This window comes from Lates calcarifer, linkage group LG4, assembly GCF_001640805.2.
Source record: "Lates calcarifer isolate ASB-BC8 linkage group LG4, TLL_Latcal_v3, whole genome shotgun sequence".
Lineage (NCBI taxonomy): Eukaryota > Metazoa > Chordata > Actinopteri > Centropomidae > Lates > Lates calcarifer.
Window position 1 is genome coordinate 13,216,569 of NC_066836.1, and position 12,630 is coordinate 13,229,198.

The 12,630-nt window shown below is 44.8% G+C and overlaps 1 protein-coding gene across 1 annotated transcript in view; it reads left to right on the forward strand.

Annotated features, from left to right (window-relative positions):
- ptch2 (patched 2) overlaps positions 1–12,630 on the forward strand; it is a 29,950-nt gene that overhangs the window by 3,392 nt on the left and 13,928 nt on the right. Inside the window, exons 3-8 of the mRNA XM_018676695.2 lie at positions 8,481–8,670; positions 8,768–8,837; positions 8,940–9,031; positions 11,254–11,362; positions 11,482–11,568; positions 11,693–11,814. Coding sequence (XP_018532211.1) covers positions 8,481–8,670; positions 8,768–8,837; positions 8,940–9,031; positions 11,254–11,362; positions 11,482–11,568; positions 11,693–11,814 — 670 coding nt within the window. The remainder of the gene's footprint in view (positions 1–8,480; positions 8,671–8,767; positions 8,838–8,939; positions 9,032–11,253; positions 11,363–11,481; positions 11,569–11,692; positions 11,815–12,630) is intronic.

The following is a 12,630-nucleotide window of genomic DNA, read 5'->3' on the forward strand; positions in this document are numbered from 1 at the left end:
TTCTCTCTTTTCCCCTCTGTCAGCGCATTTTAGGTTTGGGTTATCTGTACATTTTCAGGGGCAGAGGCAGCTTTATTTGGTTTTTCACACTGGCCAAATTCCTTTTAAACCCCCAGGCTTTCAGTGCCGGGGCTGATCCCCGCAGCAGATGGACTGTGTGAATGGTTAGCCATCTTTGAGGGCTCTGACCCCTCCCCCCCTTCAGCTCCCTGTGTGGTCCCTAACTATTCTTGGATTCCATTCAACAAGAGGCAAGCAGGCAGGCAGGCAAGCAGGCACCACCTCCCTAAACCCCCTCCCCTCCCTTCTTCCCTCCCTCCCTGCCTCCCCCTCCTCCCTCTCCTCCTCACAAGAAGAAAAAATATAAGTGAATGCAGCTGAAGTTTACCCACCTGTTTTGCACGCTCTAAAAGCGCCACAGCAGTTGGTGAATATAAACAGACTCTATAGGGTTTTTAAGCCCACCATGTCACTGGAGGATGGGGACAGGCGGCTCCCACAGGAGCCGAGCGGAGGTGTTGGGAGGAATCACACACTGCTGGTGTCAGGAGAAGTGTTAGGTGGCTGTGCGCTTCACATGTGCAGGACTTTGAATAAGCTCCTCTTTTAGGCAGAATAAAAAAATAACACTCTCTATAAATGTTGTCACTGAAATGATTAGCTTGAGATTGGAAGGAAAAGCCTGAATCTCCCGCAAAAACAAGGACCAAGAGTTTGAATTTCCACAGTCTCCTTTTTCTTTGGTTTCCTTCTGGTTAGTGTAAAAACTTAAGGATTACCTCTTGAGCTAATTGGCAGAGCTGTCTCTTAAAGGAGATGTTTAGATGTTTGTGTGCCAGTTGTTTTGCTGCGGGATTGAGAGAGTTGAACCAGGGGGGCTGAAAAGGAATGCTGTGCCTTTAAGAGGCCGTGGCCATGTTTCTAAAGTTTCTGCCTGCCTTGTTTCCACCAATAGCCCATTGACAAAGCTGCTAGGGCCTCAATGGAGAGTAAAGTGGTTCAGTAACAAGGAGAGGTTAGTTCTCCCTCTGTCTCTCTCTCTCTCTTTCTCTCTCTCACACACACAAACACAGAAAAACACACACACATGCACCATTGCACATAAGCCAGAGCACAAGAGGGAGGAATGATATGCTCACTAATAAGACAGCTGATTTCATATTAAGAGACTCAAAATGTTTCTCTACATTAGTTATTCAATTTTATCGGATTGTTTTTGTCTATTTATCTTAACTTTAAAGAAATGTCATACTAATGTAAACCTGCAAGTCAGTTTTATCATATCTGAAAATGAATCTTATGAAGCAGCTTTCCCAAATTGCAGCATAAACAAAGCTTTTCTGCTCGTAAGCTAATTTGTTCACTATAAACTAGCTGTGAATTGACACCTTATGTGTTAACACTCTGCCAGCATGGTGTAAGATGTGTGTGTGTGTGTGTGTCAATGTGTTAGGGGCATATGCTTCCTATCATATATTCATACTTGAAGGCTGCCCCCGCGGCACTCACACATACACAAACACATACACTTGTCATCTTTGCCACCTTCGGCGTGTACAGCTCGCCCGGCCGCCTGTCTGCCCGCCTGAGTTTCCTGACTGCGTGCCCGCGTGTCTGCCTGCGCTTTGTGTGCGTGTCTGTTTATATTTCTACCTGTCTGTCTGCCTTCTCTGTGAAGTCAGGCCACCAGGGCTTTTTTAATTGCTTCCTCCCTCCTCCTCCAGGACCAAAACACTGTGAAGCAGAGCACAGCAGTGCAGTCTGTGTCTAGAAGGAGTAGACAGAGAGAGACAGAATGGAAGGTAATGGGAGTAAAAGTTAGTTTTTGTGCAAGGCTTACCTGCACCCCCAGCTTTTAGTCATATCATTTTTGTTTGCCCCAAGGATACTCTTCTGGAAACTCTTTTTTATTTTCAAGGAGGACATGCAGAGAGAAAGTAAAAGGGTTAATCATGCCTTCAGTGCTCACACCTGTGTAGGTGAGAATAAAAGCCACAGTATCAGGGTGTTTAGTCTGACAAGGGGATTAAGGACTATTTTTGGCTTCCTATTCAGTCACTGAAGAGAATCTGAGACAGACCCATCAAAATGCCTTAAATTACTCACAGATCTTGTTTTGCAAGCTGTTTTTTTAATGTCAGAGTATCTTTTTTTTTTTTTGGAAAGTGAAGCAAATCCTGGCAGCCAATGAAGAAAAGATGATACTACATTTACAAAACACTACTACTACATTTCCCCTTTTAACGGTATATCATTTGAAAGTGCTTGAATTATATTACATTTTACAACCCCCCAAATTCCCTGTATAATTCAATATAAACAATGTCTTCATTATGTCTGAGTTTATGCTTATGTTTCCTGGCCACCTCTGAGAGTGTGAAAGTTGGTGTGAGCTGAGCAACGTGTGACTCAGCCTGTATTGTCCAGGAGCAGAAAAGAGAGAGATCGTAAAAAGAGGTGCAGGAAGAAGAGAAGGATGAGAGGAGACATTGGGGGGTTGGGACAGGAACAGGGTGGTAGGTTTATGGCTAGCTGACACTTTTTCTTTTTTTTTGCTTGTGTTTTTGCCTGTCTCACTTGAACAAACATCAAACGTGAGACTGTCTCAAAGCATGTGTTTCACCATAAAGGGCTGCAGGAGGGAGTAGTCTCAAGAAGAGATGTTGGTTACTTAAGCTTGAAATTTTAATGTTTTGTTTTACAGTGTGTTTGGATAATTGTTGTAAGTCATGTATTAAATGGTAAGACCTTTTCGGCTCAGGTTGTCCGCCCCACACACAAAGACCCACTTGAAAAGCTTGTTTTGGGGAAAGAGAGGAAAGAAGTGGCCTCCATGTAAAAGTGGTGGTGTTTACTCCTACATTAACTAAACTCATCCTTCTTGGCAGATTTTGGACGAGGCATGACAGACATGTACACAGTCTCAAGCTGTCCAAATATGAGTGCAGTGAGACAGGTCCTATCCAGATAGCAGGCGCACCACATGTCCCATAAAGAGGCTGTGTAGAGAGCGGACAGGAAAGGGGGAGGTAAAGCCTACATATACACAGGGAGGGAGGTAAAGGCCCACACGTGCTAGCTTCACCAGCTACAATGAAATCGGACAAGATCTTTTGCAGATATGAGGAGACTCAGAGACCGTTTGATTAAGAGACACTGAGAGAGTCTGAATGAGAAAAAACACCCCTGAGTTTGCGCAAACGAGCAAATGCACACGTGGGCATTTCGATGTTTGGAGCAGTTTCTCTAAACAAACCTCAGAGCGGCACAGCAGGTAAATGCTATAATTCATCGGAGCGCACACAGCGCCCCAGTTCAGACACAGAAAGGGAGCTCTATGAGGCATTATTGGAGGTGAATAGTGCGCGGTGGTGCCCCAGCTAGATAAATAAACTCCCAGCGCTCAGGGCCCAGGACCTCACTGGTAGAGAGAACAAACAAGACCAGAGTCAACCTGGGTCACTTCTAAATGTTTATTTCACCCCCTCACCCCCCACCCCCCCTTCCCTCCATCCTTCAATCCAAGTCTCCCTCATTCCATCCCCTTTCTCAGCAACCCCCCCCCCAACCACACACACACACTCTTCCACAGTCGGACCAAGACCACCCCCTAACAAATAAACACACATTGAGCAGCTATAGATACATATGCATATGACAGACACATGCTTTTGCTTCCAGGACACAGGAAACACACACAGACTGCTTTCTACCTGTCTTTTTTCAGTAGCAATTTTAAAGATGTTCATCATGTGGACTGGATTTCAAAACAGCCACATTTACATTTACAGTGATAACATACCATTATACTGCTATTTTGGTGCCAGGGCTTTTATAAAAAGGGCACTGGACTGTCAGACTCTTTGCAACATTGAATGCAATATCCTGAAAGGCTGCAACGCAGCCGAAAACAGGATAATGAAAACTCAATCAATATAGTGTGGCACCCTTTCTTTCCTTGCTGAAGAGCAACCTTTGTCTTTGGTCTACACGAAATAAAGCGACACCAGTCACCTTAGAGTTTGCACCATTTGCCTCTGTCTTCACACCATGAAAGTATAAAAAGTAAAGGGAGAGGGAGATGGAGAGAGAGAGTGAACATTTTCTTGGTAGTTGGGAGGGAAAAAAGAAATGGTTCTTGGGCTCAATAAATTCATTTCTCTTCTGAATGAGACCAGCAACGTGGAAAAATTTTGCCTTTCAGGCAGGGATGAATGTATGTTTCAACCACACATTAAGCAGTATTAGCGGTCAGTGGAGTGTCTAATGTGACTATTTTTCACAGTGGCCAACACTGCCCATGATTAGCATAATTAGCAGAGGCAAGCCTATACATATGGAAATAGAAAGTGCCTAAATGCCAACCCTGGTGGAAATTTATGTGTGGTGGCTAACACCACTGGCACATCTGAATAGAATGTAAGTGAAACTGATTTTTCATGTTGTTTTCACTGTTTTATACTGTTTTTAAGGTGTGATCTCAGACTGGTTGTTTTTTTCATCATGGTGGGAACTTCTGGATTTAAACATTTTGAAAGTGATAATTTTGTATTCTTGTGTTTACACATTGATATTTTTTCCTCCCTCTAAAATAATACAACTGTCTTTGAGGATTGATGAACAGATACAGCACAACACACACTCACACACATACACATGGTATTTCTATAGGTAAGATAGCAACGTGCCAGCTTCTCTTTCTTGCCCCCAGCCTCACCCTCCCACAGCCGACTCTGGCATTGTTTTACAGGCTGGGAAAGTTTTGGTCCATTTGCTTTTGTTGTGAAAAAAGAAAAAGAAACGTTCCCTCTTTATTTTATTCTGCTGTTTGTTGGGAAACATCTGAAAGAAATTGAAGGGTTGAATGACAAAAGGGTCTGCATTCAGTGTGGAGCTGCTTTACTGAAGGATTGTATCAAGGAACAGCCCATCTGCTGGGGGGTGCCCCGGCTAGGGAATGCCACAGGGGCAGGGCCCGGGCTGACGACCCAAAGTGGGGCATAGCCCTGATTCTGGTGGGTCCACATGTGACAAAAGAAGCAAGAGGGTTTTTTTGTGAAGCTGTGTGCCAGGCCAAGAGAATGAATTTCTCATTTGGCTCCTTAGCTGAAAATCAAAAGAGATAAAGGACCTTTATTGGAGGACACTGGAAAAAAAGCAAATGATGTATGGACGACAGCAGCCAAGGGATAGCTTTCTTTTTGTTGTTGTTGTTGTTGCTACTTTGTGGTGGTGAGAACTCTTTTTATCCTTAAATCTTTTTTAAAGGGAGGTTCTGTATAGCTGTACATTTCCTGTCATGTTGTCATGCTGTGTAAATCTGGAAAAGGTAACTTCCAATGCGCTGTGTAGCAGGTAACGGCATACATGTCACTTGCAGCCCTCTTCGTCTTGGGTCTTCCTCCATAGCAGCGTGGGGCCTTTCAGAGGCCCCCTAATCCAGCTAATCTACCACACTGAACTTTGAAGGTGGCCTGGTCTGACCTAGCATGGCCTGGAACTGGGTCTAGGGCCTGTAAGCCACGAAGACAGAATAGAATAGAAAAGCATAGAATAGAATAGAATAAATTTGAAGCGCAGCGTTTTAATGATGGCCTTGGCTCCGTCCTAGAAGCCAGATGTGAGAAGCCGCACATATTTCACAGAGTTAGGGGATTCTGGGTGTTCGGCTTTTGGGAATGGAGGGGTCAGGTGGGGAGGAAATGACTGAGGTTGATGGAGACAGGGTCCAGTGTTTACACCGGTGCACACACACCGACAGACACACACACACATACACTCGCTGGCACAGACACACACGGATACATGCAAACATTGTATTTGTACACCCACAGCCATGAAACCATGTCAGGGCTTGTTATGACATTTTTCGCTTGCTTTTCACTTTCCCAATGTCGTAACTGTTGTGAAAGTGCTTTTAGTGGTGAAGCTAGTAAATGAATTCATATGTTTCACCCAACAGAGTCAAGTTGTTTGCTAAAATTTGTAAGACAGTGGTTGAGTCTCTCAAAAACATCCAATGAAAGAGCTGTGGATGTGATTTAGACAGTTGTGATCATTTCTTTTTCATTTCTGATCATGTTGCCAGACATGGACTAATATTTCATGTTACAAAATTGCTCATGTAATAAAATTACCAGCCACTGGGGTGTTAAAACCCCACACTCAAAGGCGCTTTCTTCCCAGGGTGGGAAAATTTCCGGGAACTGTCTCTTTAAGGCTGTGTGGAGCGCAGGCAGAGTGTGGGGAGAGGAGAGGGTAGAGGGGGGGAGGTTGAAAAAGAGTGACAAAGAGAAAGAAGCAGAAAATGAGAAAAGAGGGGGAAAAGGAGAGGAGAAACCGGGAGACAGAAGGAAAGACAGATAGGAAAAGAAAGGACGAGGTTCCTTCTTGAGCGAGCGGTGAGCTGAGCTGAGCACAGAGGAGCTGCGAAGCTCAAAGTTGGGTGGTTGGGGCCGGACCAGGGGTTGAGGAGAGAAGGCGAGAAAGAGAGAGAGAGGGAGAGAAGAGAGAGGACTGGCTGCCTGGGTGGTCCAGATGGGAGGAACGAGACACAAATAGCTATAATTTACTTCAGGAGGCCTGTAATTACAGAGCCAGAGTCTCTCCGAGCCACCCAGTTCCTGTTGGGATCAAAACCCCACGCTGCAGAGGTTAACATACGAAATGTCAAAAAAGGTTTAACAGATGTCAAAGAGGTTCGTGAACGGAAAGGGTTCCATTTTGTAGTTGCCTTTTTTTTTTTTTGATTGGATATCTGTGTGGCAAGGAAACTATATGTCGTAGGACTGTTCTTACATCAAGCCTCATCACATTGTACATGTACTTGGCAGTGAGAAAATGGTTTAATAAAAGTCAAATAAACTTTAAAATACAGAACCAGTACTATTTTTGAGTAACTTTCATTTTCCCAACCACAAGAGTCTTCAGGAAATTACTTACTCTACATCCTTCTGTTGTGGCTCCCTTGGAATAAAAGCTTTATAAATACTTCTTGACTTTAAAACATTTTTAGGACCAGATATGCAAAGAATACCCAACAAGAACATGCCCCATTTTGAGGTATTTTGAGGCACTTTAAAGAAAAAAAAAAGACACCAGTGACTGCAAATAAACGAGGCGACCTGATATTCTCGAGCCCCTCCGTATGTAATTAAAGCCTTGAAAGCAAAGCCTAGAAATATTGGGAGTGTGTCTCCGAGGCACAGAGTTCTAACCTGATCTCACACTTTTCACGGCGTAGGCTGAATAGTTTGTTTTTTCTTTTTCTCCCCATCAATTATAGGAGCCTGCTCTAGGCTGGGGGGAGGTGCAGAGAGTGTGAGGGGAAAGGGAGGAAGAAAGAAAGACAGAGAGAAAGACAGGGGCAGGAGCTATAGATTGTATTAAGAGGAGTGGAGGAGCAGATGCTGAGAGAGGTAAAGCCATGACTGAGCGCAGCGCAGTGAAAGTGAGTAAAAGAGTGATGAGAGTTAGAATTAAGAAGGAGGTAGCTCCTTGTTTCCAAACTTCCACCACCTCCTCCCCCCTTCCCTCCCTCTCTTTCTCTCTCTCTCTCTCTCTCTCTCTCTCTCTCTCTCTCTCTCTGGGGTTGTCATGTAGTGGGACAGCAAGAGGGGCAGACGGGCCCTCTGTGATCCAGCGCGGCATGTTTCATGTCCACTTGGCACAGGCACAGATCCCCCCGGCTGGCAAACTCTTTTCAGGGCAACCTTCTGTAATTAGGGGGCTGGAGTCTACCGCACAGCACAACATAGCTCCCTCTCTCTCTCTCTCTCTCTCTCTCTCTCTCTGTTTTTTTTCATCCTCTTTCTATCTCTATCTCTGTTCATCACCACCTCTGACATTCAAATTTCTCTCTCTGTGAATCTATTTACTTTACTTTATCTCCTTAAATCTTTGATGTGTGTCATTCACAACTTCTCATCTCTTCTCTTTTCTTCTCTTCTTTGTTTTCATATAGTAGTTCATGTCCACTTATATTTTGCCATTCGCCATCTAAACTGCCTCAAAGATGGACATAGGAAGTATAAAGGTAGAAGAGTTCATCGGTTGTGCGTCGTGATCCTTTCTTGTGTGTTCAAAATGTCTTTGTCCATATCTGCTGCCCCGAGCAGAGTGGTAGAGGGGTTTTTTGGGGCATCAGAAGGCTGGTTTTCCTAACTAACAGGGCACATCTGTTTCACAGAAGGAGCCAATGAGAAGCTGTATTACTCATTTCTCTTGGCCAGACGCTGGCTTGTGTGAAGTGCCTTCAAAACCAACACTGGCGAGGGCCAAGGGCGTTGGTCGATATATGTGTGTGTTGTGTAAGTGTGTGTGCGTATGTACAGTGCACACAAGACACTTTGTTATACGATCCCATTGTGTCTATGCGTGCGGTTTTGTGCATGTTAAAGAAATTCTGTGCTAATGCATACAGTAATCTAATCTGAATCGAGACTTCGGTATCAATACATTCTCTATTCTCTGTTTTCTAGCCGGCAGTCGGGTAAGCACGGAGCTTCGCTACACCAGGGAGAAGCAGGGAGAGGAGTCAGTATTTACCTCACAGATGCTCATCCAGACCCCCAAAGAAGAGGGCACCAATATTCTTACCCAGGAGGCTTTGCTGGTTCACATGGAAGCCGCTCTGTCTGCCAGCAAGGTTCAGGTGTCGCTGTTTGGAAAGTAAGCAGACCGTGGATATGTTCTGTGAATAATTTCCTTGTGTTAAAGCTTGTGTCATCAGTAAAAGGAAATAAAAATGATATTTTCTTTCTTGTAGATCGTGGGATCTTAACAAAATATGCTATAAATCAGGAGTCCCTATTATAGAAAATGTCATGATTGAAAGGGTGAGTTGACAAAGGAACAAACTGATTTTTATTCCTTTTTATAAACATTCTTCACTGATTTGTGGTGTTTAATCATGCTTCCTTTCTATTTCCTGATCCCAGATGATTGACAAGTTATTCCCCTGTATGATAATCACCCCGCTGGACTGTTTTTGGGAAGGAGCCAAACTACAGGGAGGCTCCGCCTATTTACCGTAAGTCTTGGAATATTTGACCCAATTTCTTTTTGTATATTAAAACATTTCATAGAAAGTCTTGGCTCTGCCTTTGCTGTCATTGCTTCCATCTGACTTGCGTTGCAGACTAGAGCTTTTGGAGGGGTCCGTAACTTTTAACACATGCTAGATGGAGACATACAGTTGGGCTTTCAGTAGTCTGTCAGTGGGTGCTGTGACTGACAGCAGCGGTCAGTAATAGAGTTCTTTTAGGGCCCAGAGAGGGACCGGAGGGGTGGGGGTGTCCTGACAGAGAAATTCAAAGGGAGAAAGTGAGGGAGAGATGCAGCGAGCGAGTGAGGGAGGGATGGAGAGAGAGGGGAGATGGCTGCAGCAGCAACTGGATGGTGGGTTGGTAGAACGGAGGGCAGGGAGGCGGTGGCGGCGGCGGCGGCGGTGGTGGTGGTGGTGGTGGCAGGGGAGCCCTTTGGGTCAGACAATGGTAAGCATTCTTTCAGTTTACGAGTGAGTGTCCATCAGTGCAGGGGCCCCGGAGGAGGGGAGGGGGGCCGGCTTTGTCAGCTCACGGCTAACACTCGGCATTCTCATGGTAATGCCCCGGGCTCCCAGCTCCCAAGTTGTCCAACAAATAAAATGGGCAGTATTCAAGCCTCAAGTCCCCCGAGAAAGACAGAGAGAGGCTACAAGACAGTTAACAGTGGAGTCTGGGCGTATTTGGGCATTTGCGGATTCAAGGTTTTTTTGTTTTTTTTTTCTTCTCCTTTTTTGGGGGGACGAAGTTCTCTTGAGAAATTGAGTCACTGAAAGAGAGGGGTTTTTTCGTAGTCAACAGTGATATTTCAATTGAGTCCTCAGTTTATAAAAGATAGTTTAGATCATAGCAGATGTTTCTTTGCAAACCGATTATTTGTTTATATATCTGTCGAGAGCTGACAGCAGTATGTTGCATGACAAGCCAGCATGTACAGAAACAAACACAAGTTTCCCATCCTTTGCATCTCCCAGTTGGCTTGTGTGAAAGCACAGCGACAGAGAGGGAGAAGGGTTCTTTGATGATTCACACGTCCTCCAAGTATTCCTGTAAATCACACAAAGTGCTCAACATCTGTTGTTATTTATTAATTGTTTCTTTACTGGTTTTTCACATGGAGCTGAGGAGAGGCCAGTGTCCCAGTAGTCAGCCTCCACTTTACCTCAGCCCCAGTTTTAAATGCAAAGGAAGGACAAGAAGAAAAAAAAACAGTGAGATGGAGAGAGGCAGATTGGGAGATTGAGAGTGAGGAAGAGTGAGAGCGAGAGAAAACTTGGTAGAACAAAGAGCAGCAATCTATGAAAAAACAAAAGGGCACAGGCCTGGTTCACTCAAGCAAAAACTAGCTGATAAAGGAGTGTGTCTTTGCAAGCAGCAGCAAAAGGGACCCTGGTATGTGGGAATAGGAGAGGAGCTCTCTTCATGAGCCATTGGAGGGAGATTGAGCCCAGAGCTGAGATACTTTGAGATTCTTTTATTTCCCTCTCTTTCTGCCCGTCTCCTTTCTTACTTTGTGTCACTGCAGAAAATGTGCTTCTGAACACTGAATCACAAAATCTTGCAATAAATCAAGCATATTGTTTGTTTTTTTTGTTTTTTTGTTTTTTTGATAAATTTATGACTGTATTGCAGGAAACTGCTTCTAAACCAGGAAAAGCAGTTAAGCAGTTAGCTACATATTCCCTCAGCAGGTAGACTCCAAAAGCATGAGGAAATGGTCAATTTTAATAACGTAGAGTAGGTTCATAGATGTTAATATGGAGCAAAATGACAATTGACAAATAAATTTCCCCTTTTCCTTCTCCTTTCATCCCTCACCTATTTTCCCTCCCTTCCATCCACTCAGCCTCTCCCCTTCCCTCCCTCCTTATCAAGATGTTTTGGGAGGCAGAGGTAATTGTTATGACTCAGTGCAGGACATTGAGGAATGGAAGCGAGCAGGCAGCCACCCTGCCTTTTCCCTGGGCATTGTGGCAGCGTGAAACAGGATAATAAACGCTATTTTATCCTGTATCTCGCAGCTAGCCTCCTGCGTAGCCCGGCACAAATGAGAGGGAGCGAGAATTAAACCCGACTGAAAGTTTCCCTGCTCAAATTAAACATTGGCAGGAACGCAAAGCCGTGTAGCCTCGCAGGCACAAAGTGATAAAAGTTCCTGTGTAGTTTCTTCTTCAAGTTATCAAGTCATAAGTGTGTCTTTGCTCTGCAGGGGTATGCCAGATATCCAGTGGATGAATCTAGATCCTGTCAAGCTGATGGAGGAACTGAGTCAGTTCACTTCACTGGAGGGATTTAAGGAGATGTTGGACAAAGCCCAGGTGGGTCACTGAACTGCACATTGACAGATTTACTGACTTAAAAACTCATACTCATAAACAATTACCTGGTTACCTGTTTCTATATACTAAGACTTCTTAAATGCTGTTTAATTCAATAGGTGGGCCATGCCTACATGAACAGGTCTTGTCTAGACCCCTCAGACCCAGACTGTCCTCTCAGTGCACCCAACAAGGAGAAAGGAGAGGTAAACTCACACAAATGAATGCATACATTATATGCACAAAGCAGCAAAGAGGAGATAAAGAAAGTGACGCTCATAACATATTTCTGTGTTTTTCCGTCTGTCCCTCTGCCCTCCTTCCATTCAGAGTCCTGACATTGCTGGGCGACTCCAGGGTGGTTGCCATGGTTTCAGCCAGAAGTTCATGCACTGGCAGGAGGAGCTGATCCTGGGAGGACGGGTCAAGAACAGCCAGGACACTCTACTGAGGTGTGTGTTTATTAAATAGTGTAAAAGACAGATTAGATCCCAGCATTTTCAGATGACTGTACACAGTATAAGTTTGCTCTTGTCTTATTGGAGGATGTCATAGTTGGGGGATGGGGGTGGGGTTGCTGCCAGCCGAACAGGCAGCCAGTCCACCCATCAGCCTCTGAGCCGCTGTGACTGTGGGATCTGTGTAACCCCTAATAATCCAACAGACACATGCTAGGAATGCCTCGTACTGAGAGGGATTGGTTTCCTGCATGACCCCGGTCCAGGATAGGCCAATTAAAGATGATTGACAGCCACATAGAGCCTCCCCCACACCCCCATGCTATACATTTGTTGTGTAAGCAACCAAAGAAGAAGAAGAAATAGAAGTAAGCTGACACGAGTCTCTTAATAAGACGTTCTCCAGAGTTTTGTTGGTTTTTTTTTTTCCCAATTGACCTCAACTGGATTTAAAAGCATGGCTAGTACAAATGGAGTGACAGCATTGGGTCAGAGCCCAAATCACGACCCACGCAGGCCCAACAGATCCTTGAATGAAAGAGGATACCAGTCCCATCTGCAAGAGCCACACTTACTCTTGGATGTGATTTATGATCGTTTCTTTCATATTTTGAGCGGCGCTGCTGCTCGCTGTTCCCGGTGCCAAGAAAACCTGAGGACATCTGGGATTGCAGCCTGGAGACAGAGAGACAGAGAGACAGACTAGATAACACCTGCTTTTGGCTGTTTACATTGGCAGGCAGGCAGGCAAGCAGACAAATCCTAGAAGAAACAACACCTGCTTTTAGCCATTCACAGAGAGGCGCGCTC